This window comes from Artemia franciscana, chromosome 8 (genome assembly GCF_032884065.1).
Source record: "Artemia franciscana chromosome 8, ASM3288406v1, whole genome shotgun sequence".
In the NCBI taxonomy this organism is placed as follows: domain Eukaryota; kingdom Metazoa; phylum Arthropoda; class Branchiopoda; order Anostraca; family Artemiidae; genus Artemia; species Artemia franciscana.
The window spans coordinates 35,197,740-35,225,735 of NC_088870.1; the positions used below are offsets into that span (position 1 = coordinate 35,197,740).

General features: G+C 36.5%; 1 protein-coding gene and 1 long non-coding RNA gene across 2 annotated transcripts in view; one reads left to right on the forward strand and one right to left on the reverse strand.

Annotated features, from left to right (window-relative positions):
* LOC136030348 (uncharacterized) overlaps positions 1 to 27,996 on the reverse strand; it is a 361,960-nt gene that overhangs the window by 137,866 nt on the left and 196,098 nt on the right. The gene's annotated exons all lie outside the window — the stretch shown is intronic.
* Positions 942 to 27,806, forward strand: LOC136030343 (uncharacterized). Its single transcript, XM_065709262.1, has 3 exons — positions 942 to 1,398; positions 8,696 to 8,860; positions 23,972 to 27,806. The coding sequence occupies exons 1-3, from the start codon at positions 985 to 987 to the stop codon at positions 24,131 to 24,133; spliced, it is 741 nt and encodes a 246-aa protein (XP_065565334.1). The 5' UTR covers positions 942 to 984; the 3' UTR covers positions 24,134 to 27,806.

Genomic DNA, 27,996 nt, shown 5'->3' on the forward strand with positions numbered 1-27,996 from the left:
CATCAGAAAATGAGGTAGTTCTACGCAATTTTCTGACTTTTTTGGGAGGGGGGTTCATGACTGTCAGTAGGGGGTAGGGGTTCAATGCAAGAAAGAAATTCTTAATGCATAAAACTGGAAAACAGAAGAACATTCCCATTTAAACACGTGTAGAAACAAAGCTCATAGCAGTACTTGCCTCCCCCTCTTAATTTCTTGATGGCGCTCATAGAAAGGTAAAAAATCTCCCGGAGGTGCTACAGCCTAATTCCATGATGTAATGAAGCAACTAAACAGATGACCACATGAACTTCTGGTCCTGGATTCCCAAAAATCTAGTAGGTTTATCAGGTTTAGCGGTATTTCAAATTCTCCTGTAATAGGAATACAAATACTTTGCTTTGCTCTGACGCAATACCCCCAATACCCCGATGCATTACCACATTCACAAAGGATTATGGGGTTTGAACCCTCCTCCTGAAAGGTTTATCTGACTAGTAAAAACGTAATAAAAATGCGTAAAACACATTTTGATACGTTTTTAAGTTTTTTTTTGTAACCTCCTCCCCCCTCCGAGAAATATCCTGGATTCGGCCTTGCCCCGATGTAAATCCTAAAATAAGTACCATGGCCAAGTTTTTTTTACCAATTTATCTGCGCAAGAATCTGATATATCTTACGGTTTCATAATTTTATTCTCTAAAAATTTTCATGTAATTTGCCTGTTTTTCCCTTCTTTTTTTACGGCCCAAACGAAAATTCTTAATTGAATTTCTTTTGCACATTGAACTTTTAATATGATCTTGAAGAAGCCAACCATGAATCATCGCGATCATTCTTGTCTACTAGTTTGACAGTATGCAATGAATATCTTATTTTGTCCTCATGGAATAAGCAAGAACTGAATGAAATGTCAACCATGGTTGTTATTGGGGTTATTAAAGGGAGAAAATCAGTTGGATTTTAGCTTCCTAGGCGTGAACATATACAGTTGTGAACGGATTTATGACAATGAGTGATGACTCAGAAACAGTGTTTTCTGAAGATGAATCTTATTCCTGTAGTGATATATGTTGTCAAGATGAAAAATCTGAAATGGAAATAAGTATTTACGCTGATACACATTTCTCAGACAGTGACGTTAGTGAAAGATGTGTAATAAAATTGAAAAAAGAAAAACCAGATGATGCATCTCAATTCAGTACTGCAGAAGAAGTAATTGAGGGCCTGAACGATGATGACTGTTTTTTAGCGGGTCTTGATAATTTTAGTAATTTTCAAGATTTTTTTGAATGGAGTTTCAATATTACCTGGGAGAATTGGATGATTAATGAACTGGACACAGATTCCGCTTTATGCTTCCCGCAAGAAATCTATGAAAAATTGCTTGTTCGTGGAAAAGCCAAATATCTTTGCCGGGTTAGCCAATTTCTCTTTATTTAATATCATTTGGCTGAGGAAACTAATCTAGGCCTAGTCTCATTTTTCCAGGGTTAATTCTCAACGGTGGTTTCAATTTGCAACAATACAGTTGGGAATAAAATTTGTTTTCCAAATCGGAAGGGGGGATTCTTCTTTTTAATTTTCCCAACAAAATACCAGAAAAGGCACTTTGAGCAAAAATCCCCCCTAAAAGGGGTTTTTGGAAATCTAAGAGGAGGGCAAAAATATAGAAGGTTCGGGGGGGGGGGGGTATGCGTCCCTATCCACCCGCAACTGTCGCACAGATTCTCAGACGCTGTTTTAAGGGTGTTCAAATGGAAGCTAGAGTATTTTTCCTCTATAAAATTAATTTGCGTTTTTCAAGTTTTTTTTTCTTTTAATTACGCTTCCAGCTTCTTAAACATATGCTGGGATTATATTCAGGGGCATAGCTGGAGTATTTTTATTGGGAGGGGGGCAAGAGGGGGTGCTATTGAAGTAAGTGCTCTTCAAGCGGTAGTGAAGAAAATTAACTATTTAGCAAACACGCTACTTTGTGAATTTAAAAACATTACGCAGTAAATTATAAACACATACTAAACAATCATAAATAGAGTGCTGGCGCTCGGCTTTTGCTGAAATTTTCAGCTATGAGCTGCCGCAGACGACAGTTCGGCAAAGGTAAATGTTGTATACACTCGGCTTTTTTTTCAACCAGATTCACCACTAATGATGCAGTACATATCTCCCTCTACTTCCCCCACCCCCACGCCCAGCATAGGATGCTCAGTCTCATAATTAAACCGAATTCTATTCTAATAGCCCGGGGAATAAGGCTATTCATTTGCTCGTAATCTTGAATGCTTTTTGACCGTATGATTTAATTTGAATATACGTGATATATTTAAATATCATTAATGCTTTTTTATCAAATTGATTTATTTGTGGGGTTGCCGATTTCTGTTAATAAATAGCATTGATATCAGCGGGCCAAAGCCGAAACAAAAATCATAGGCAACGCGATAGCGCTGTCCAAGATGCAGGATAACTCAAAGTATTACCGCAGATCGCGAAACATTACGCTGTGACATATGCCCCACATTTAAATAGATACCGTATTTTAAATTTGAAAATATTTTAAAAATTAAATTAGAATTATTAACTTATCTTTTGGGAATTGTTTGGCAAAGAATATCCAAAAAATTTGACAATTCTTGGCATCATTGCAGCAGAAACCTTAAATTAATGAAAAATTTCCAGGGATGCCAATTGGTAGGAAAAATTGACTCCTAGAGTTTCGAAAATACCTTCCCCTTTGTATGTTTGTTTAAAAAAACGAATTCTTTAAAAATTACACTTAAGTTTGTCTTGTGTAAATCAGGGTATGGGGGATACAGGTTTTTGGAGGGGTTACAGTGAATGTCGTTTTTATGTCTACAAGCAAAGCATGGTCTCTTAGAGCAGCATGATAAAACTGATAACAATTTAAAAAGAAAATAGCTTGGGACTGCTTATCCGTGCACACAAAATTTGTAAATTGTGAGAAAAATATACATATTTTGTTTCAATTCACTTTGTTCTAATTTCGGCAGACATTTGGTACAGCATGCTGACTCTGAGATAAATTCCCCGAAAGAAGCGCTGACTTTTATGTGAAACGCAACTGATTTCAGTCATAATTCTTAGCATATTAATGTCAGTTCTTTTTTTGGAACTGGTTAAAAAAATATTTAGACAAGTAAAAATAGCGAGAAGTCAGCATGTTATCGGACAATTCGTTGTAACAAACTGTAAGTAAAGAGCGAACCTGCTCAATAGTAACCGGACTCTAAAAACGGAATTTTCATACGAAATAGATATATCAAAGAAATCGGATTTTTTATGCTGATTTCATATGTATAATATTCATTAAGTTTGGTCTTACCCATCAAAGGTTAAGAGCCTGAGAAAATTTGCCTTAATTTCGAAAAAAGGGGAAAACATCCTTCTAAAAGTCATAGAATCTTAATGACAATTGCACCATCAGATTCAGCGTATCAAAGAACCTCAATCTGGAGGTTTCAAGATTCTATCTGGAAAAATGTGGAATTTTTTATTTTTTGCCAGAAGAAAGATCACGGATGCGGGTTTATTTTTTTTTTCGGGGGGTGATCATATCGATCAAGTTGTCCTAAATATCTTGAGAGGGCTCATTCGAACAGAGATTAAGAGTTTCAGTGCCCTTTTTAAGTGACTAAAAAAATTGGAGGGCAACTAGACCCCCTCTCCCACCCCCTTTTTCCCCCAATATCGTCCCATTAGAATTTTTAGATAGCCATTTTGTTCATTATAGATGAAAACCCCACTGACTATGCCTTTGGATATAAAATGACCCTCCCCCACTTCCCCAGGGGAAAGGTCTTAAAGCTATAAAAGCCGCCTCTTGTTTACGCATAGTATTTGTTATTGGTAAGCATGCATACATTTTTTCACGGAGTAATTTTTCGTTAGAAAGGAAGTTTTCAGAGAGTGAACTTATCAGAGGAAATTATACACAGGGGAATTTACCAGAATTCCTATACGAAATTCTTTTTGTATTTCTTGCTTCCTATTTTCCGTCTCAATTTTACGTGTTGATATGTTAAGGGTAATTTTCCTAGGTAAATTTTCACCGGAATTGAATTGTCTAGGGAATATACCGTGGGGAAGGTATTTTCTGTGGAGATGGGGCCAGATTTCCTGGGATTATTTAAAAAATGATCAGAAATTAAATAAAAAACAAGTTTTTCCAACTGAAAGTAAAGAGCAACATGTAAAACTTATAACGAACAGAAATCACTATGCATATGAAAGGGGTTGCCTCCTCCTCAGCATCTTGCTTTTTACACTAAGACTGAATTTTGTCCCAACTCTTAAGAACGACTCCTAGAACACAAGGATCATTTAATTGTAACATTAAGAAACTTTTTTTTCAAAACCACTAAAAAACTTTAGCCTATAAAGTGTGGTGTTGAAAAAACTGGTTATTTTATTTTCTTGTACATAGAGACAATTCAATATTTATGCGTTAGTGTTTGAATCCAAAACGTAAAGAATAGGGCGTTATCAGCGCTTAATATGCATTTCAATGACAAATAAGAGAATCAGAATTTCAATTAAATGCTTGAGATCTCAAATTAAAACAATCAAATGATGCCGGGAGCGAATCCCGCTCCATCAAATTCTATCACCATATTAAAACCGATTTGGCTGTATTTTGCCAGTCTAGTTATTTATTTATTTTTACGAATAGCGGTAAGCATCAATGCTTGTCGCAAAAACATAAAATCATAATACTAATCTAAAGTAAATTGGCAACGACAAACTAAACAGCAAAAACTTCTAAATAACACGAAACTACACAACAAAAGCGTCTAAATAAAAGGCGTATTTACTAATGCACTCTTAAAAATTCGAACACTCTCTGCCACGACAACCTCCAAAGGCAAACCATTCCATGGTCCGGCAATTCTACTAACGAAAGATAATTGACCAATTTTTTACAGTGGTTTTGGGAGATATAATTTATAATCATGCTGACGAGTAGATTGATAATGGCTAAATTTAAAAAATGAATTTGGATCAACATCATCCACTCCTTTAATTATACGAAACACATTTACAGGGTCATTGCGACGTCTACGAAACTTCAACGACGGGAGTTGAAGCCTAGAAAGTCTCTGCGGATAGGAAAGGCGCTGAAGGTATGGGACCAATCTAATGGCCCTTCTCTGAACCTTTTGTATCCTATGCTCATCCATTAGACTTAATGGAAACCAAACATAAGTATTATACTCAAGAAGAGGGCGGACCATTGGTTATAGTGTGAATATCACTATAAAAAGCACTAAGTCTATTTTCTTTTCCAATAATTTCTTTTTCATTCAGGCAATCATATTCACTTTATATCTACTTTCTTGTTCTTCAATGATTCCATTTCTGTCCTATTTGCAGTTCGTTTCCACTTTTAAAAGTTTTAAAACAGGAGAATTTAATCTTGAACTAATGGATTCTTGGAGGTAAAAGCACCTTAAATATCAGGGAAAAAGTTGACCTCAGCAAATGTGAGGAAGTATAGAACATATTTGAATTTTGCCATTAACTAGGCCCACATTTTTACTTGACGATGAGGTTTCGAAGGCAGTAGGAAAAATGTTAATGTTGTCATTTTATAAAGCGTAATGGACCGCTATTTTTTTCGTTTTCCTTATGTTGAAAACGAGCATGGATTAACAAAAAAAATTATCTGATCAAAATAAAGAGCAAATTTGACACTTAAAACGAGCATCTGTTTAAAAGCTGCATTATAAATTATAGTTTTTTTTCAAATTATAGCGGGGAACTCCCCCCTATTGTTCCCCCTCAATAATGCCACTGATTATGTTTTTTGCACCTCCCCGAGACCAGATATTATTAATATGTTAGGAAAATATGCGGAAATCGTAAGAATCCTGGGGTGGTATAGATCACGAACTAATTCTAGGATATCATAAGGAAGTAGCGATTTTACCCCCTTGTTTTTAGCTGAACTTTCGTGAAGTGATGAAGCAAATGTGGCTACTTGTTTATCCTAGTAAAGAGCGAACAACAGCCCATAGTAACCAAAATTTGAAAATGTGTTTAGAAAAAAAACTGCCAAGGAAATAAATTGCCATCTGACACTGACTCAGGAATGGTAACTATTATTTCGGTTCGTTTTTAAAGTAAAAGTTCATTGTGAAAAGAAATTTATGGTGATTTCGACAAAAAGCTTGAAAACCCTAGAAAATGGGGTCACATTGAAACGAAAAGTGTACCATTGCAATCAGCATAGTCGAAAACCTTCTATAAGGACGTTACAGTCCCGAATCTTGAACACCAACAAAAAACACTTTTTTTGCATGGCTAGCACTGATCTCTCTCCCTTTTTTTTCTTTTCTTTTTTTTTCAGGGCTATTGGTCTGCCAGTATATCATAGAGATATACTTAATGGCTCATTAAAAAGAAATTTCTCATATCTACGTGCTTTTTAGGGATTACACCATACGCTAGTGCCATATGGCACAAAAATAGCCATCATTTCTCTGAGGGTTGTGTCTAGCAGGCTACCAAAACATCGTAGACAGATGTTTAATAGCTCGAATAAAGATATTTCTCGTACCTACGTTTCCCCTGTAAATTCCACCATCTGCAAGTGCCAAATGGCACCAAAAATGGCACAATTGGTGCCATGTCTCAAGTGGAAAAGCTGGGACTATAGGGCTACCAGAACTTATTAAGAGAGATGCTTAATGGTTCATTTGAGAGCTATATCCCATATCTACGTGCTTTTATCAGTTCTACCATCCGTAAGTGCCATATAACACTAAAAAAGGTACTTTTGGTGCCACTTCTTAAGTGGAGAAGCTTGGAAGTATAAAACGGTACCGTTGTAAGAATTATGGTCCAAAACCCTTAATTGGAGGTTTACAAGAACCCCTCCCGTATACTTGCCCTCCTAGCTCCCTTAGTAAGTCTCGTCCGTTGGTCCGTTGGAAGAATTCATTTTGAACTCTTTAACACGGTCAATGTTGTGTAATAGCCAATTACAAATCTATTTGCTGAATAAGGTCCAGTAACTATGCTTTTAGTGATGACATAACTTTCCATAGTTTTTTAGAAAATGGCTGTAAGTTACACAAATGTGTTCCTACAAGAACAAATAGATTGAATTCTGTTATCAGCCGCCGTAGTTCAGTTCCTAGCGTGTTAGAGCTTGAATCAGAATGACAAGGGGTCAGTTCTTTGATCTGGCCTTTTTTTCCATCATTGTTTTGTGCCTTATATATGAATATTTTTCAGCTTATTCACTATTTTCGTTAATTTTTTTGTGAATTGTGAAATGTTCCATTTTTTTCGAAAAAAATTGCGCCCCAGATCCCAACCACCAAAGTTGTACCAAGGTTCTGGAACCACTCAAAGTTGTATCTTCAAAAAAGGATTAGTTATTATTTATTAACAATAATAATTTGTTATTATTTATTTATATCATTTCCATTTTTATTATTTAATAGACAGAATAAAGCTACTTGTAATGCATATAGAAAAATAATAGCACTTACAGCCTATTTGCATTTTTTTTTCTCTTATGTTTTTCTAGTTGTCAGGTTACTTTCCAAACCTTTTCTTGTTTATTGTTATTCCACATCTGTAGGTCTTATATTTTCTCGTGTTTATCAGGTGGAGGGTAGAGATATATGGTGAAATAAGTTAGACACGAGCATCTTGCTTAGGTTTTGAAAACCTTAAAAATCTTGTTTAGAAAAATAGTTTCTCTTTCCTAATTGTCGAGGTTGCCCACCTTCAAAAATCGTGTACACCATTTTATGTAGCATGGATTTATCGGTATTATCTGAAAAAAGATCAGAAATGAAATAATTTTTTTCAAAAGAAATTAGGGAGTGATATTAAAACTGAAAAAAAATACCACCCCCTTTGTATCTTTAATGAAAAAAAATCTAGAAAAATGACACAAAAGTTTTTTTTAGCATCATCCCTTCAAGTTCAAACAGGACATATGATGTCCTTATCTGATGTCATCACTAATGTTATCATCAATGATGATGCTAGGGCTGTTTAATTTTTTTTTTTTAGTTTTAATGGTTATATTTTAATGTAAGCTTCTCTTTTGTATTTTTTATATTTTCATTTGTGTTATGCTGAAAATCATAGGGTCATTAGAATTAGGATCGACATAGCACAGAAAAATTTCCCATTGTTCTACTTGTATTTCGTTGCTAGTACATTTTCGCAATTTTGCCATTAACTAAGATCACCTATTTAATTTATGATAAAGTTTTAAAGATCATATTATTGGTATATCATAATATTGGATCATACTAGGAAGCGTAATGGACCCCTGCTTTTGCGTTATTTTTTTTTTCTATTAAAAACGAGGACCGATTAATTAAAAAAAAGTTATCTGCTCAAACTACAGAACGGAGTAGAAAATTGAAACGAGCAACAGTCTTAGAGTTACGTAATATTTTTCCTCCCAGTTATTGGGGGGCAATTGCATCCCCCCCTTGCACCCCTAAATGAAGCCACTGCCTACGGACAAGTTCTGCTTCTTGGGTGGTTAAGTTGAATAATGGGATGCACAACAAGAAAACTTGTGAAATATGTTTTAAAGCACTGTCTAAATTCTTTTAGCCCTTGAAATTCATGGAGTAGGCATACCTGGGACTCTTAAAATTTTATGTGTTGATTTAAATTTGAGATTGATTAACCTTTCAGTATTTTTTTTTATCCTTTCCAGGAATGTGGCAATAAGTGGACATCTGTCATTTCAACTCTCGTCTTTTTTTATTTGAAATTTACCGAAGAACGTGGTGCGGTTTATTACTACTTGTATGGCCAAAAATGTCTTTATTGTCCAGATGAGTACGTTATTCCACGGTGGTACGAGGACGAAATCGAAAGGGTGAGTATTTGTATAGTCTTTGCCTTGGAATAATGGTGGCGTTTGGGAGCTGATATATGTGCAGGAGTTTATTTGGAGAGGCGGGAGTGTTTACCTCCCAAACTCAGCCCTAGCTATGCAACTATGTGTAACCAGCCAATTCTTGCTCCACTCCCCATTTGTGAGCTTTCGCTAAGATCTTAAGTGGTATCCTCTCCATGGTTTTAAATAACCAGATAGGGGGTATACTATTGGAGCTACTAGCCCCTCAAGAGGGTATTATGTACACCTGGGCAATACTATAGCGTGCGTATATAGTACACCTACGTAATAGTGTTTGCCTGTTACGTCATAGGGAAAGTTTTCTAAGAGATGCAGGTGTCTGTTACACCACAGGGAATGTTTTCTAGGAGATTTGGTTGTCTGTTACGTCATAGTTTCTTTGAAAAACCTAGGAAGGCAAGGGAAACACGGGACCCTAGCAGTCAATTCCATCGGGGGATCCTAGCATCCAATTTCAGCAGTAACCCCTAACCTAACCTACGGGGCCCTAGCATCCAACTTCATTGGGACCCTAACCTGAGGTAACGATCTAGAGCTCTAGCAACCATTTCAACCGAGGGCCCTAGGGACTCTAGCACTCAATTTCAACGGGGCAGCATCAAATTCTCATGGGGCCCTAGCATCCAATTTCATCGGGCTCCTAACCTAACTACTGGGGGCCCTAGCGACCATTTCAACTGAGGGCCCTAAGGGGCCCTAGTAGTCAAATCAAACGTGGGGCACCAGAATTCAATTCCACCGGGGCCTTAGTATCCAATTTCACTGTCAAGACGTTTTTTCTAGATGTTTCAAGACATCCCAAGACATTTTAAAGACATTTTTCTTCAGACGTTACAAGACATCCCAAGACGTTTTCTAAGATATTTTTCTTCAAGATATTTTTTCAAGACGTTTCAAGACATCCCAAGACGTTTTCTATGGCATTTTTGCTTCAAGGCGTTTTTCTTCAGAATTTTTTAGTTCTTACACAATAAGGAAATATTTACCTAATTTATGGATGACGCATTCACACGTGAACTGTTTCTACAAGCCCCAATGGGGGACCCCCGCTTGTATCTGAGGAGGACACGCACGAGGGTGTTACGTAATGACGGTATAAACATCGGTGTTACATAATACTTTAAGAGATTTCATTTTCTTTCATTGTGATTTTTCAGGGAAACTTTATTATTCTAATGATTTTTTTCCTCATTATGATTTGAAAGGGTGTTTCCATCCAATGAAATGGTGCCCTGGACAGCTTGGCTTTGAAAACTTTTTTAATATTTTGATTTGGGATATAGATTCTACGAAATAACCCGTTGCTGGCAAGGAGAATCCCCTGTTCGCACATATTAGAATGATTAAGCTATTGATTACGTGTTCCCATATCATTGCAATAACTGACTTGCAAGGGGGAGCGATTGCTGACATTTGCTTACATTTGAAGAACACCTGCTTGTTGAGTAATGCTTTAGAGAGTATTATCAGGTAATATTGTTATCAGAATTGAAATAAAAGCAAGAGCAATATTATAGTTAGATTCTACTACGCCTTCTTACATGACAATTTTTTTCCTTTTCCTCTGAACTGCACATAATAGTTTTACATTTATATTAAGGGCATTCTTGAATGATCATACATATGTGCATAGGGTACACGATGCCTAAATTGTATTTGTGAAATGTATTGACGTTTTATCCTGGATCATTAAATCTAAAGGATACAAACTTTTGTACGTACAAATGTTATTAATAAAAACAGATTTACCAAGCATTATTAAAATACAGAAAAAGCAGATAAAGCTCAACAACGGAAAAAACGAAACGTGAAAAAACCTGATGTAGGATAAAATATACACAAAAACTAGCGTGAATTAAAGAAAGACGGGGGTCTAAGCAACCAATTCCAGAGGGGAGGGGTTGCTATTAGAGGTAAATTTAAGCCCTATTAAGAACTATTTCTGATATCTTTTAATGAAAATACCACGTTTCTTTGAACCAAGACTATGCATATTTGCGCCACCGTGACAATATTTGGTTAGCCCACCCCCGTTGCAAGCAATTCCAAGGGGGACTTTTTGTTTATACAAATTTTATTAATAAATATTGACAAAGTAATATTAAAACACAGAAAATACACTTAAAACTCAACAAAAAAACAAAAGTGAAGAAACCTCGTATAGAGTGAAATATTAGCAAAAACAAGCGTGAATTAAAAGAAAGACAAGGGGGGTCTAGCTAGCAACCAATTTAGGGGGGTAGATTGCTCTTAGAGGTAAATCTAAGCTACATTAAGAGCTATTTCTCAGAGCTTATGATGAAAATGCCGCGTTTCTTTGAACCAATAATATGCATATTCAAGCCACCGTGACAATATGTGGCTAGCCCCTAGCAAGCAATTCCTGACTGGAAAGGCTTGCTATTAGAGGTAAATTTAAGCAATATTAAGAGGTATTTCTGAGAGGTACTAATAAAAATGCCTTGTTTCTTTGACCGAGCGTTAGACTTTACTCTCCTTCAATTGAAAAAAATTATTTAACACCTCAGCGTAACTTTAAGCTTTAGAACGTGTTAGTCCAAGAAATTTACGCTATTATGGCAATATGTGGCTGCCCCTTGGCACCCCTGTGATACATAATATCCTTCCTAACACTGAAATTTTCATGATAAAATCATGCATTAAACCCAATTGTTTATGTTTTCGCAAGTCAACCCTCTGTAATGCACCATCTCAATTCTCCCCACCGTGTCACGGCGTGATTGGCCATCTGGAACTCTCTGAAACCCCCATCATCTTTTTAAGACATTTCCAGGTATTTTCTCGTTAAAAATCATACATTAAATCCCATGGTTCATATGTTCGCAAGCAAACACTCCGTGATATCCCTAGTCAATTCTCACCAACTTGCCGCACTATTACTGCCCCCTCTAGTGCCCTTTGACATCTCTTTTCATTCTTGAAACATTTTCCAGATATCTTTTTGTTTAAAATATAAGTTAAATCCATTCGTTCATGTTGTCACAAGCCAACCCTCCAAGATACACCGTCTCAATTCACTCCTAAGATATTGTAAAGATAATTTATTGTTATTAATCACACGTTAAATCCAATGGCTCACGTTTTAGCAATCCACCCCCAAACATGATGCCCCTATGACGATTCGCGCCACTTTGGCAAACTACACTTGACAAACCGACATCATTTGGTGCTAATTATCGTATATATGGCATTTTTTTCTGCAAAAATGTTCGTTTACACTAGAATCGGTCGTTTAAACTTAATGAAAGATCCCTAATAGCGTTTTTCATATGACTCCTAGTAATTGAGGCCTGCTTGGCACTTTGTACCAGATGACGCTTTCTGGGGGTATATTATCACATATAAGGAATTTTTCAACCCTTTCCCCTCAAAATAAATTTATAAACTAAAAAATGATCATTGTTTTTATTTCAGCAGCGGAAACATGCCATTTCATTGTTAGATTGCGATGTTCCGGATGGCAATCATTGTTAGATGGCAATTCCCAGCCTGTGATTTCATAAGACACATAAAACAAAAAGAGTGACACAGAGACAAGCAAATAGACAATCAGTCAAACAGGTACAATGGGAGAGAGTAAAAAACATACAAAAATACGCAAACAGACACTCAGTCTCACTGACACGGTGAGAGAGAGACAAAAAACACACAAAAATGCAAAATTAGACGCACAGACACACAAAGTCAAATACAAAGCACAAAGATAGACACAAGGCAAGCAAATAGACGCTCAGTCGCACAGGTACGATGGAAGAGAGTAAAAAAACACAAAAACACACAAACAGACGCTCAGTCACACAGGCACGGTGGGAGAGAGACAAAAAACACACACAAAACTCAAAGTCAGGCACAAAAAAACAGAGTCAGACACACAAAAACACAGATAAACACACAGTCAGACACACAAACACACAAAATCAGACGGACAAAATACAAAGACAGCAGAGACATGCAAAGAGGCGCTTATTCATATAGGCGCAGGGGGAGAAAGACAAAAAAAAACTTACTGAAACCTAATGATAGCCACACAGAAACACGAAGACAGACACAGACACATGTAAACAGACGCTCAATCAGACTGGCATAGTGGGAGAGAGTAAGAAAATACACACTCGAAAACACACAAACTGACGATCAATCACAGAGGCACTCTGGGATAGAGACAATAAACACACACAAAAACATAAAGTACGAGGCGAAACACACAAACCCACAGAGTTAGACACGCTAAACACAAAGACAGACACAAAGACTTGCAAACAGACGGTCAGTCACACAGGTAGTGTGGGAGAGAGACAAAAAACACACACACAAACACAAAGTGATACAGACAAACACACAGTCAGACACGCAAAAAACACAAAGACAGCATATATATATAAACAGACGCACAGTCACTCAAGCACAGTAGGAAAGAGACAAAAAAACACATACAAAAACACAAAGTCAGACACACCAACACACAGATTCAGACACACAAAAATACAAAGACAGACACAGAGACACGCAAACAGTGCTCAGTCACACAGTTACGGTGGTGGAGAGTAAAAAAAATATACACAAAAAGACGCAAACAGACGCTCAGTCACACAGACATGGTGGGAGGGAGACAAAAAACACAGAACCACAAAGTGAGACACACGAACACACAGTCAGACACACAAAGAACACAAAGACAGCAGATATATACAAACAGACGCTCAGTCACTCAGGCACAGTGGGAAAGAGACAAAAAAACACAAAGTCAGACACGCCAACACACAAAATCAGACACACAAAACCACAAAGACAGACACTGAGACATGCAAACAGCGCTCAGTCTCACAGCTACGGTGGGAGAGCGTAAAAAAACATACAAAAAACACGCAAACAGACGCTCTGTCACACAAACACGATGGGAGAGAGACAAAAAACACACACACAAACACAAAGTGAGACACACGAAAACACAGAGTCAGACACACAAAAAACAGGAAGACATCACTTACGTGCAAACAGACGTTCAGTCACTCAGGCACAGTGGGAGAGAGACAAGAAAAACACACAGTAACAAAAAGTTAGAGGCACAAGAAAAACGGACAGACACAGATACCTAAAAATAGAGGCTCAGTCACAGAGCCACCGTAGAAGAGAGTCAAAAACACACACAAAAAGATAATTTCAGACGCTTAAATGCACAAACAAACAGAGTCAGGCACACAAACCGCAAACACAGACACATAAACATGCAAACATACTCTTATTCACAAAAGGACGGTGGGAGAGAGACAAAAACACACACAAAAACGCAAAGTCAGACAGACGAAAACACAAAGACAGACACTAAGTCATGCAAACAGGCGCTCAGTCACACAGGTACGGTGGGCGAGAGTAAGAAACACATAAAAACACAGAGTCAGACACCCAAAGACAGACACAGAGATATCAAAAAGACGATCAGTCACACAGGCATGGTAAGAGAAAGACACCTCTGTGTCTATTTTTGTGTGTTTGTTTGTGTATATGACCATTTGTTTGAATGTGTTTTTATTTCTCTCTCTCTTTCTCTCTCTTTCTGTTTTTCCCTCTGTGTCTGAGCATCTGTTTGTCTATCACCATGTCTGTCTTTGTGTGTTCGTGTGTTTTTGATTTTTTGTTTTTGTGTTTTTCACTCTCCCACCGTGTCAGTGTGACTGAACGTATGTTTGCATGTCTCTGTGTATATCTTCGTGTTTCCTATGTGTCCGTCTCTGTCTGTGTATGTCCACTTGTCTGACTGTTTTTTGTCTCTTTCCATCTGTGCCTGTGTGACTGAGCGTCTGTTTGCATCTCTCTGCGGCTTTCTTATCTGTCTCTGACTCTGTGTGTTTATGTGTCTGACTTTGTGTGTTTGTGTTTGTTTTTGTGGCTCTCCTACCGTGGCAGTGTAATTGAGCTAATGTTTGCATGACTCTGTTTCTGTCCATATGCTTTTTGTGTGTCTGACTTGTGTTGATGTGTATGTTTTTCGTTGTATCCCTTCATGTCTGTATGACTAAGTGTCTATTTGCATGTCTCTGTGTCTCTCTTATGTTTTTGTGTCTCTGATTTGGCGTATTTGTGTTTTTCTCTCTCTCTCTCTCTCACCGTGCCTGTGTGATGAGCATCTGTTTGCATGTCTTTATGTCTGTCTGTGTTTTTTGCGTCTGACTCTGTGTGTGTGTTGTTGTGCCTGATATTGTGTTTTTATGTGTGTTGTTTGTCTCTCTCCCACCGTGCCTGTGTGACTGAGTGTCTTTTTATGCGACTCTGTGTCTGTCTTTGTTTTTATTTGTGACTGACTGTGTGTTTTGTCTCTGACTGTCTGTTTGCATGTCCATTTTTCTGTCTTTGTGTGTTTGTGTGTCTGAATCTGTGTGTCCTATTTTGTTTTTTGTCTTTCTCCCACCTTTTCCGTGTGACTGAGCGTCTGTTTGCATGTCTCTGTGTCTGTCTTTGTATTATCTCGGCCTGACTCTGTGTGTTTGTGAGCTTTTGCGTCTGACTTTGTGTTTATGTGTAGGTTTTTGTCTCTCTCCTACCGTTCCTGTATCACTGAGTGTGTGTTTGCATGTCTCTGTGTCTGTATTTGTGTTTTGTGTATCTAACAATGTGTTTGTATGTTTTTGCGTCTGACTTTTTGTTTTATGTTTATTTTTTGTCTCTTTCCCACCTTGTCCGTGTGATGGAGCATCTGTTTGCGTGTTTTTATGTGTTTTTACTCTCTTCCACCGTGCCTGTGTCACTGAGCGTCTGTTTTCATGTCTCTGTATCTGTCTTTGGTTTTTTGTTTGTCTGACTCTTTGTGTTTGTGTGTCTGAATTTATGTTTTTGTGTGTTTTTTATCTGTCTCCGACTGTGCCTTTGTGACTAAGTGTCTGTTTGCATGTTTCTGCTGTTTTTATGTTTTTTGTGTGTCTGACTCTGTGTGTTTGCGTGTCTTACTTTATTTGTGTGTGTGTATTTTTGTGTCTCTCTCACCGTGCCTGTTTGTGTTTTTGTTTGTCTAACTCTGTGTGTGTTTTTGTTTCTGACTGTGTTTTGTGTTTTTTGTCTCCCTCCCACCGTGCCTGTGTGACTGAGCGTCTGTTTGCAAGTCTCTATGTCTGTCTTTGTTTTTTTGTGTGTCTGATTCTGTGTGTTTGTGTCCGACTTTGTGTTTTTACGTGTGTTTGTTCTCTTTCCATTCGTTCCTGTGTGACTGATTATCTGTTTGCGTCTCTCTGTTTTGTTTTTGTGTTTTTTTGTGTCTGGCTTTGTGTTTTGCGTTTGTTTTTTGTCTCTCCCACCATGCCTGTGTGACTGAGCTTGTGTTTACATGTCTCTGTGTTTGCCTTTTTGTTTTGTGGGTTTGATTCTGTGTATTTATGTGTTTGTGGGTCTGACTCTGTGTTTGTATGTGTGTTTTAGTGTCTCTCTCACCGTACGTTTGTGATTGAGTGTGCGTTTGCTTTGTCCCTCTGTGTGTTTTGTGTGTCTGACTGTGTGTTGGTGCCTTTTTGTGTCTGACTTTGGGTTTTTGCGTGTGTTTTTTCCTTTTCCCACCGTGCTTGTGTTTTTGCATGCGTCTGTTTGCATGTTTCTGTGTCTGACTTTGTCTTTTTTGTGTGTGTGTTTTGTATCTCTCTCACCGTGTCCCTGTGACTGAGCCTCTGTTTGCTTTTTTGTATGTGGTCGTCTTATTGATACCCTGTGCTTGGTCATTGAAAGCAGTTGGTTTATTGTTTGCTTTCGATCGATATTAGTTGTGCAATGAAATGATATAAGAACCCATTTTCAATGACTAGTTATTATATAGTTGCAGATATTATGACAAACAAGTTGCAAAAATGTATCATCCTAAAAATCTTAAACGAAAGGATTTTGGACTAAGGAGATTTAATAGAATGTAGTCTAAGAATTTCAACGATACCACAGAATTATAAAAAGCTGGATTCTTCTTTGTTGGCCACAGTGACTATGCTTTTTGTGCAGGTTTGGCTGGGAAGTTAATAAAAGGTGATTTACCTATAGATGAACATAGAAGACACTTTAAAACAGGCCCTTTTGATCTAGGAGTTCATGTGGGAAACATTCCTGTGTAACCTACTGTATTAACCAGAGGCCATGATATTTGTGAGCGATGTATGGGAGCAAGAAGCTATAGTCAAGACCATATTAATTATTATCTGCAGCCACCAAGGTATACCTCCAGACCTTTAGTATCACAAGAAGTATGTTCTCTTAAGCGACAGGGTGTTAGACTACGGACCTTTAATGGAAGGTGGTCAAAGGATTTTATTGATACCAGAGAACTTGCAAAAGCTGGATCCTCTTTTGTTGGGACAGTGACCAGGTTCAGCGTGCTTTTTTTGCCGGTGTGATTGGGAACTGAGGAGATGGGATGTGCATTTAGACGAACGTGTGTAACCCTTCGAAACATGTTTTTTTCTTCAAGAAGTTTATGTGAGAAACATTCCAGTGAAACCTTCTTTTTTACCTGGAGGTTTTGACATTTGTGAGCGATACATGTGACTGCGTTCCTGTGTGTCAAAATAAAATTATATCTCCCCCCAAAACATCTAAGTCTTAAAAAATATAAGTACAAAAAAAGTTTAAGAAATTGATGGGGGCATTGAGGAGGGGGCCCTAGTCGGGGACATGGAGACCCATGTGGGGTACATGGGGGGCCAAAATCGTGCGGAAGCCCGGTAATAGAAAACCAGTGTGATAGGGACTATCAAGGGAACGAGGCATTTTTTTAAAACCTCGGAAGGTGCTAGAAGAATTTTTTTGACGGAGGGGAGACTGAAATCTAATATTGAGCAAACTTATTTTGAAGTTGACATTTTTCCTATTATTACTATTGTAAGTAATGAGGCTTCTGCTGCATAAAGTGTGATACTTACAGCTCATTCGAAATGTGATTTTGCTAACACAAAGCTTTAGATTGATACACTGTATCAGACAGGTGCGCTTAATAAAGCAACAGAAATGAGGTATTTTCATTAATACCTCTCAGAAATATCTCTTAACATGACTTAAATTTGCCTCTAATAACGACCCACCGCCCTCCCCGGGATCGCTTGCTAGGAGCCAAGCCATCCATAGTTTGCCTCGGTGGCGTGAGTTGCCTTGGACTAACATGTTCTATTGCTTAAAGTTGAGCTGGGAGTCTTTAAAGTAATTTTTTTTTGACGACGAGGAGATATCTAACACTCAAAGAAAAGGGGACATTTTCATTAACAGCTCTCAGAAATATTTCTTAATATGGCTTAAATTTACCCCTAATAACAACCCGCCCCTGGAATTGGTTTCTACGATTCCTGCTTTTCTTTAATTCACGCATGTTTTTGTTTATATTTTATCATATATCGGTTTTTTCACGTATGGTATTTTCTCGTTTGTTGAGTTTTAATTGCTTATTCCATGATTTTACAATATTTTTTATTAATAAAATTTGTGTGTACAAAGGTTTGTGTCCTTTAGATTTCGTGTTCCAGGATGAATCTTCAATACATAATCATTTACGCAATGAAACATCTAAGCCAGTTCTTTGCAAAATCTGCTATGTACCTTAACCTTTCTAGGTAACCTTAAACAATTAATAACATTGTAAGAAGCAGGTTTGCGTCAAATGTAACCAATTTCCAGTAATAAATTTTATCCCTATATCTCATGCGGAAAGGGTTCCATTTGCGATCCATTTAATTACTCTAGAAAGAGGGCAGGGAATTCCTTCGTGTGTGGAATATGGTATCACGTAGAAGGTTTTACATGGATCAATACATCATCAATCGTTTCTTGGTCCAGGTGTCTAGTGCTCCATTCCATTGGGGAAAAATCTCTTTCGAATCCTAAAGCAGACAGAAATCCTTGGAATATGAAGGTTTACTGGGAAAAAAGGAAAGAAAAATCTCTTAAAGTATTATATAACATCTCACGTGTGTATTTTTATTACGTAACATCCCACGTGTCTGTCCTCCTCAGTTACAATTGGGGGTTCCTCAGGTCACCCTGAAGAAACAAGTCGCTTGAGAATGTGTCATCCTTAACATAAGTAAACATCCCCTATTATATAACAATCAAAGAAATCTTGAAGAAAAATGTCATAAAAACATCTTGAAATGTCTTAAGAAACGTCATGCTGTCTGAAAAACATTGAAACTTCTTGAAGAAAAATCTCCTAAAAAGGATCTTTAAATGTCCTAAAACGTCTTAAAAAACGCCTTGAATAATAATGTCTGAAAAAACATCTTGAAACGTCTTGAAAAAATGTCTTGAAGAAAAATGTCTTGAGGTAAACACTCCCTACTACCTAACAAGTGCCTGCCTTTTGAAGTAAACAAACCCTATCATCTAAAAACCAAAAGTATACAATACCCTGTTACGTAACAACTGAAAATAATCAAAGCCTATTATGTAACATACAGCTGTACTATACCGTTACAGGTGCAATATAGTATTGCATAAGACCCAAGTGAGCGTAATAGAATCTTGAGGGACTAGTAACTCCAAGTGTACACCCCCTATGTGTCTTCCAGAAAGCATTATGGTGTCATTAGATATTGCTTTGTCACCGTTTTGACAATCTACGTGCTCATAGTTCGTTTGGATTTCTTCCGACACCCGCCTAAATATTCCTTGAAGGCTTTACCTTAGTAACCTTAGCTTGTGTAGTAGCATTCGCTGTACTAGCAGTAAAAGCAGTATGCGGATAGCACCTTTGGTTTCCATCCCCATTAAAGCACGACGATAGTTTCAACTTCATCAACCATTATAACCATTACTATCAACCGATAGTCATAGCAAGTAATGAAACATAGCAGTAGTAATAGCACCAACAGTAATACTAGTTGCAGTAGAATTAATAGCGGTAGCCTTAGTTTTAGTAGCAGTAATAGTAGTTGTAGTAGTAATAATAGTAGCGGTAGTAATAGCAACAGTATGAGTAGAAACGGTAGCATTAGTATGCAAATATTGTCTTTGGTTAGTTTAAAATTCACCATTACAAGCCCTGTAAGTTCCAACTTCACAAATAAAACTGTTTCGTAAATATTGCTGATATGCCCTTTTAACAACCTGCAAACAGAGGACCTCTTTGTGATTCAGTTTACCTTCCCCTGAACAATTCCCTGGAAATTTGACCTTCGTACCTTTAGGTATAGTTGTAATAAAAGTCGTACTAATAGAATTAGTATTAGTAGTACTAGTAGCAGTATTAACAGCAATAGAACTAGTAGTAGTACCAGCAGTAGTATTAAAATATTGCCTTTTGGTCAGGTGAACATCTTCCTCATCTCAACCTGGAAGATTCAACTTAATAAAATTATGCATTGCTATGACACCCCCGATGTTCTTGATAACTATGTATCCATATGGTGACCACCCCTCCCCCCATGGAAAATACCCGTGGAAAACACTCCCCTTCCCACGAAAAAAACTCCCTGTGGAAAATATCCCTCATGACAATACCCCCCATGGAAAAATTTCCCCCGCGGAAAATACTCCCCCGGAAAATACCACCTCCTTGGAAAATATCTCCTTTGAAAATACCTTCCCCACGTGGCTGTTTGGTCTCCAATCCTTTTCTCCAACACTCCGAAGTTTATGCGACCATGCGGTGGAGATATGGTTTAAGGAAGGTGCAGTCCCCCTCCTATACGGGATAAATTTTACTCATTTTCGGGTTTAATGTTACTCTTTTCTTTCATAATAACAGTGTAGACGAGATTGTAGACGAAAATTTCTTTTGTTTCCCTTCCCCCCCCCCCGAAAAAAACTTTGCTGGTAAATACCCTTTCGCTGGCTTTTTGCTGGAACACTTCTCAACGAATAATGGGATTACAGGCATGATCTGGGGGAAAATTTTTGGGGCGGGGGGGAGGTATTTTGTGTGATAAGAACTTTCCAGTGAGGTATTTTTCATGGAGGGGGAGCCAGATTTCCCAGCATTATTTAAAAAATGATCGGAAACTAAATTACGAACAGAAATTATTACTTATATGAAAGGGTTTGTCCTCTCCTCAAGGCCTTGCTCTTTACGCTAAAGTTTTGATTTTCTGTCCCAATTCTTTAAGAACGATTCCAGAAACACGATGGCTGTTTAATTAGAATACTAAGCTTTTTTCAAAAATTTTATAAAACATTAGCGTGAAGAGCAAGGTCTTGAGGAGGAAGCAAAAACTTTCATATACGTAATGGTTTCTGTTCCTTTTAAGTTTTGATGTTGCTCCTCACTTTCAGTAGAAAAACTCTCTTTTTATTTAATTACTTACAGATAGTATTTGTTAATGGGAAACTTACGGAACAAGTTTTTTAAAGAAAAGTAAAAAGCTAGCAGAAATAAAGTCAAATAATCTTCAAAGGTAAAAACTGCGGAGTCTAATAGAAAAAAAAACAACAAAAAGATGTAAAATATTTTTTCTTTGAAAAATACTATGCCAGTAAAAAACGATCAGAAATTAATTGAAAAAACTTTTTCCACACAACAAGTTTGTCAAAGAATAGTAAAGAGCTCCATTAAGCCAAAAATGAGTAGAAATTATTTCAAATAATTTTCCAAGCGCAAAAATACCATTAATTACCATCATGGATGATAAGAGAATTTGACAACGCTTTCGTCCGTAAAAACTTAAACAATAAGAGTTTGTTGGTTCCCAAAGCCACCTATCCTTTCAAAGGAAATAAACAATGTCCAATTCCAAAGGAAACAATTTTACAATTTTTCGCCTACATTTCTTTTTCTTTCTTTTTTTTTTAATTCGGTGCCCGCTACGGCCAAAAATTGCAGAAGTTTATATACAAGTTTTTTCAACAAAAATGGATTTGCTTTTTTTTCTAAGTTTTTAAGACACATATGGTGTGAAAATTCCTCTTTTTCCCTTTCTTTCGTACTTCTCAACGAAATTTAAAAAAAAACTTAAATAGAAGTCTCAAATTTGAAAAACCTTATTCTCGACGGGGGGTATTTTCTGGTGGGGGAGGGTATTTCTCGGGAGGTAAACAGATAGAAGCATTCATATTTTTCTGGAAATTTTCATCGTATGCTCTTAGCCTCAGAAGTAGTTGCAATAGAAATAGTAGTTTGAGTAGCAGTAAAAGTAGTAGCCTAGTAGAACTAGTAAATGTAGCAATGGTAGTGGTATTAGTAGTAGCGTGTCCATATTGGCTTTTTTGTCAATTGATCTTCCCCTTAAGTATTCTCCGAAAGTGCCAACTTAATACTCAAATCCATTCTTGAGATATACCATTTTGACAATCTCCATGTACATAGTGTATTTTGATTCACTTTAAATTCCCCCTCAATATTCTGTCTAATGTCCCCCTTCATACGCGTAGCCTTAATTGTACTAGTATCATAGTAGTAATGGTAGCAGTAAAAACAGTAGCAGCAATAATAATGTTTTAGTAGTAGTAGTAGTAAGAATAGTTGCAGCAGCATTAATAGCAGTAGTAGCAGGTGTATATTGTCTTTCAGTCAGTTGAACATCTCACTTACGATGCCCCACAAGTTTCCTCTTGATATGGTGAGCCATTTCAAAAATGTTGCCGACACGCATGTGTTCGCGCCACCACCGAATGAGCTGGACTTTGCTTTCAGTTTTAAGCTAGAAAGACCGACAGATAGCTCAAAATTCCACTGCACTGCGGTCATTATTTCTAAATGGCATGTTGAAACAATTGTAAAAATATTGAAAAAAAAATAAGTCTCCGAGGCTCGATGGGATCACTCCGAGACGCTTACAACATGACACAGAACTTCGTTATGAGTATTTAGCCCTACTGTTTTAAACATGCATTAAGCAGGGACCCAATACCTACCAACTTTCATAGTGGCCGTATATCCAATATTCTGACAAAGAATAAAGATCCACTGCTTTGTAATAGCTACAGGCTTGTAATAATTTACCCAACTTTCATCGGAAATAGGACTTTGCATATCAGTTTCAGCCCAGTTTAGCTTCATAAAACAAAGACCAAACTTGACCTCCTTTTCCACTAAGACCTATCTGTGAACAATGAGTTATTTAAACATCTCAAGGCCTTTGGCCTGGTGCTTTGGGGGTAATGTTGACCCTGAAGGCAAACTTATTACGTCTTTCAATATTTTCGAACAAAATAACTGTTTCAAAGTTTTGATTCAGTGCCGTAGGGCTACCATGCGGGGGAGGGATCAGAAAAGGCAGGGAGGGAGGTAAGATGTATTCCCGGGGGGAGTACAAAAGAAATTTTTCGGGAGGTGGGTTACAAGAAAACTTGAGAAACCGCATCAAAAATCTGTTTATATTCATTTTTATTACGTTTCTTACGAGTCGGACAAACATTTTGGGGAGGTGGGTCTAACCCCCTGGATACACCCTTGGAGGAAGGATGATTGTTTTCAAATCACTTTTGCTTCTTAAGAAATGCACTGGAACTTTCAATTTTCAACCGAACGAGAACCCTTATACAAGTTTACATACAAGTTACATACCCAACCCTTTACATACAATTTGGCCGGGATAATTTGTTGGACTTCGTTTGGGAGGGAATAATTTTTTTTTTCTATTTACCTTCTGTATTACGTTCCTACTTGCCTGAGGACTTAAGTATATAGCCTATTCGAGCCTACCGGAAAATTTTTTATGTGTCTGTTTTGTTTTGTGTCTGTGGGTCCACAAACGATATTTTTTTTACATTAATTGCCTCTTACCTCAAGGGTCTAGGGCTGAAAGTTTCTAACTAATCAAGAATAAAGAGTTTGTAAGAGCCTATTTACAGACCTTCTTTCCCGCTTCCGCAACAAAATATTTAAAGCTTTTGACCTAGAAGGCCCTAAAAATGTTGAGCCAGTAGCACAAATATAACAATTTTGGTCAGATGTGTTTTTTGGGAAGGAGGGGTGTTACGAAGGGCCTGGGTAGCAAAAAGGACACTGGGCTGGTTGCTCTCTAATCGCTTTCGACTCTTTAGAGCGGCATTAGAACTTCAGTTCTCAATCGAATTAGGCCTAATCTCAATGGACCCAAATTTCATTTCCATAAATAATTAATGATTTTTAAAGCATTACTAAGCAAATGGCATTTTCAGGTAATATCTCTTTTGTACGTCGAAGTTGCAGAAAGATGCTATAATATGAAGACACCCTTAATCCGAATTTTGAGACCTAGACATGGATCTTCACGTGGATATCATCAACGACATCTGTGTGAAGCTTGTAAAGTGGATACATGTCCATCTATTCTTTTATAATTTGTTGCTACTACTTTTTTTCTGATGTATTATCAAAACAAAACTATAGGTAAAAATAGCCACTAGGGTTAGTTTTTAATCATATAGAAAATATGCCTCCCATTTACGCTATTAAGTTTAAGTTTAGTGCCTGCATATGCTATATTTAATTTGACGTAAAGGCTCAGATTTATTTCAACTTCTTTTTTATGCCTTATGTTGTAAAACACAGCCTAAACATTTAATGCTAAAATTATTAAGAAATTTGATTGTAATTGTAGGTATTTCTATTTTTGTGATTAACAATTTCAGGTCTCGTTTCCTTTGCTTAAGGTGGGTTGGATCTACGTATTACATGTTAAATTCCCAAATTTTGTGAATGAGGCATATAAAATTTGTACAAGAATACTTTAATTAAGCATAATCTGAGAATTGCTCACATTATTGCTGGTGTAATCATTGGTTAAATAACAGATTGAGTAGCTCCCACGGCTGCTACTAAAAATTGTCTCTCTAATAATGAGTCGTTCCCTTATATTTATACAGCTTTTAAATTTTGATGCATAGAAGCTTAATTGCATATAATGTTTCCGCTCGGTTTTTCTCTCCCTACTTTCAACAATCAAAGGGTATAAAAGTTTAAGTCCTTTTATAAATTTGAAAATATCTGAGTGTCTTATCCGTTATCAATTAATCAGGGGTGTAATAATGTCTCTTATGTGTATGCATATTGTTTTTTTTTTGTCGACTCTTTTGTTCGACTTGTTTATCTGTGCCTGGTGGTTATTTTGATGAAAAAGAAGAAAGCAGGAATTGTACAAAAAAGTGAATTTTTATAAACATTTATGTTTATTTACATATTTTATGGGGCCCAAAGAATAAAAACACCTGACGAAGATGTCAGTCCATGGGAATTAGAAACTCATTTTCATTTATTTTCCAAATTGGAAACACCGCCTGATTTTTAAAATTTTAAACACCACAAAGTAGAGACACTTTTGGTGCACTCTCTTATACTATTTAGCGGCTTAGTAATTCAGTCACAATTTATTTAGTCGCAATTGAGCAAAAAGAATGGTTTTAATACTACCACAGCGTCATCAAAACATAAAAGTTTGAACACTAACCCTAATCATTTGATGGAAAAATCCCGTACCGAATTCCATACCGCCACTCTGACGGATGGAAGCTACTAATCCTCCAAGCTCCCAAGCTATTACAACAAGAGCTTAAAAAATTGTTTAGTAACTATTTGACAAATTTTATTGAAACCAATAAATAAATTCTACTAATTATTCACTTTCTTATAAGTGTTATAAGTAATTGAGAAAGATGCTGCAATATGGAAAATAACTGTAATTAATTAACTTTTAAATTTTTGTCAAATGCACATTTTCGTCAGCATAGTTAATCATATCTTTGTTTTAGAGTTATTTATATTACTATCATTATCTGCATCTTCAGTAATATTATTGTATTTGTGACTACTAATGGAATAACCTGTATAAATTAGCTAACAAATCAATATTCTTAAAATAAACGGTTATCAAGCTCTTGGTTTTCATAATAGTAAAGAAGCATTTGTCCAGAAAATTAGTTTTAACGGTTCCCAAACGGTTAACCAACGGTTACTGTTTTAAACGGTTACCCACTTTTCTTGTCATATTGCAATATTGTCACTGTTATATCTTTCATTGGTGAATATATTCTTTGGTGTGGCCATCAAGATGATTGTAGAAGTTTTTTTTTATTGTCTGAAATAATATTTGAGATATTTGGCCACGAAGTGGCCTTTATTTTACTATTAGTTATGAATTATTGCATAAAGTGTTGAAAAGCATTTTCTTTCCTTAGCTCATCATCATGATTTCTTTGTTTTTGTTTTTTTTTCAATAACACTTTTGCTACAAGTAGCCTAGAGGTGGCTATAGTGTAGTATTAGGAGGATCCAGTGTCCTTCCTGAATTGTGATACCTTTAATATTTTTTATTTATTTAGAAAACGTATTAAAGGTGAATAGTTGACTTATTTTATAGAACGAAGGGGTACCTGTTTTTTATTTGCCATTTGTTATTACCACAGCTTAGATGTACAATACAGTTATGAAAACTCCTATCTTGCCTGTGAGAAGCTTTCGTTACAGAGCTAAAAACTTGGCGCCTCCTAGATCGTACTACAACACCATAGGCGGGAACGCAATTTTGTTTTATTTGTCCAATTGCTCCGATCTTTTAGATTCAGACTGCCAGTTTCCTGTCTCCAGCCGCCAGCCGCTAGCATCGCTACCGCGCACTAAATAAATCGAGTTTTCATAACTGTATTGTATATATAAGCTGTGGTTATTACTTAGAAGCTTTTATATCTTATGTTTGTTGCTGTCGTTTTTGTATATTTACAATCGTTTTTTCTGTATGATAACTGGTTTCCCACGAAGAGAAACAGAAGTGGCTCAGACAGAGAGGGTCTAGAATCCAATCATTTCAACCTCTTCAAACAGGTTACTACTTGGATGGAGGAGGAGGGTGTATGAATGGCTCACTGCGTGGGCTTATTTTTAACTTTGTCCATAATATGACTACGATTCCACTGGGGAGTCATATCATGTGACTCCACGGAATGCCTGTCACATAAACATGCTAATATTTCACTTGGAAGGGGAGATGGTTGTAAGACCTTACTTTTTTTTTATATAATGTATCAAGAAAAAAACTAGAAAGGAGCTTCTTATATTTCTAGTACAAAAAAAATGTTTACTTTTGGAGGCACCAAGATCCCCCGTTGCCCTCACCTAGTTTTTATTAATTCAATAATTGTTATTTTTATTAAATTCTTCATTGTCTCTAGTCTGAGAAGTCTATAAAAAGACTCAATTCTATGCAGTTGTATACATTTTGTAATTATTTGAAAATTTATTTTCTTCTTTTTTTTATCTAATTCAAATTTGCACCAATAATTTTAATTTTTATGTCATTCCAACGAAGAGAAATTACAGGCGAAAATTCTTTCGAGTTCTACGTTTTCCTACGTGTTTTTTTTTTATCCTAGGTGGTTTTTGTGTAGAGTGAGACAGTTGACCCCAAAGCACTATCAACAACATGGACACTCTAGATGGTTTTAAGCCTATTTTTTTTTTAAATTATATAAGAATATAATTTTGTTTAAATTATGTTTATTCCATAATTGGCTTTTTTTTTACCAGAGTTGACATTTTTGTCTTTGTGTACTCGGTTTGAAAATTCATTTGGACAAATTCATTTGATGTATTTTCGAGTCTTGCCTAGCCTATAGCTCGGAATTTTTTTTCAAATTAATGTCTCAAAACGCTTGTTAAGATTTGACATTAAATTTCGATTTTCACTCTAAAAGTTTCATCTTGAAATACAAGTAATTTCCTTTTGCAATTGTTTATGCTGAAAAATAATATGGGAGTTAGGAAAACAGGTGGCATAAAATCGAATTGGAATTTCATATGGAAAAAAGCCTTTGATATTCCTAAGGGAAGCATTAGACAGGAGTTGTTGTACTGACTTTATTCTACCTCGGTGAATTCTTGGTGTGAAAGACCTGGGTTTTAGACCCTGATCTCTATAAAATTTACAAGATTGAACTTTTTTTTTGTGGATCTTAGTTTTTTTTTTTTAGTCTTTTGTGTACTTTGTACTGATGATTCTGTAATAAAAATACGTAATTTTTATGAAGAAGAAAATACTAGGTCTATAAAAATTTGCTTTCAAATCCTGTTTAAGGACGAACGTAATGTCTTATAGACAAAGAAAGACAAAAGAATACAAAACACATTTGAATTTCTTGGATTTGAATAAAAAAAAAAAATAATTTTAAGTTCATGCTAGATCAACCCTGCTAATTTTTGGTTCGTAAAGGTC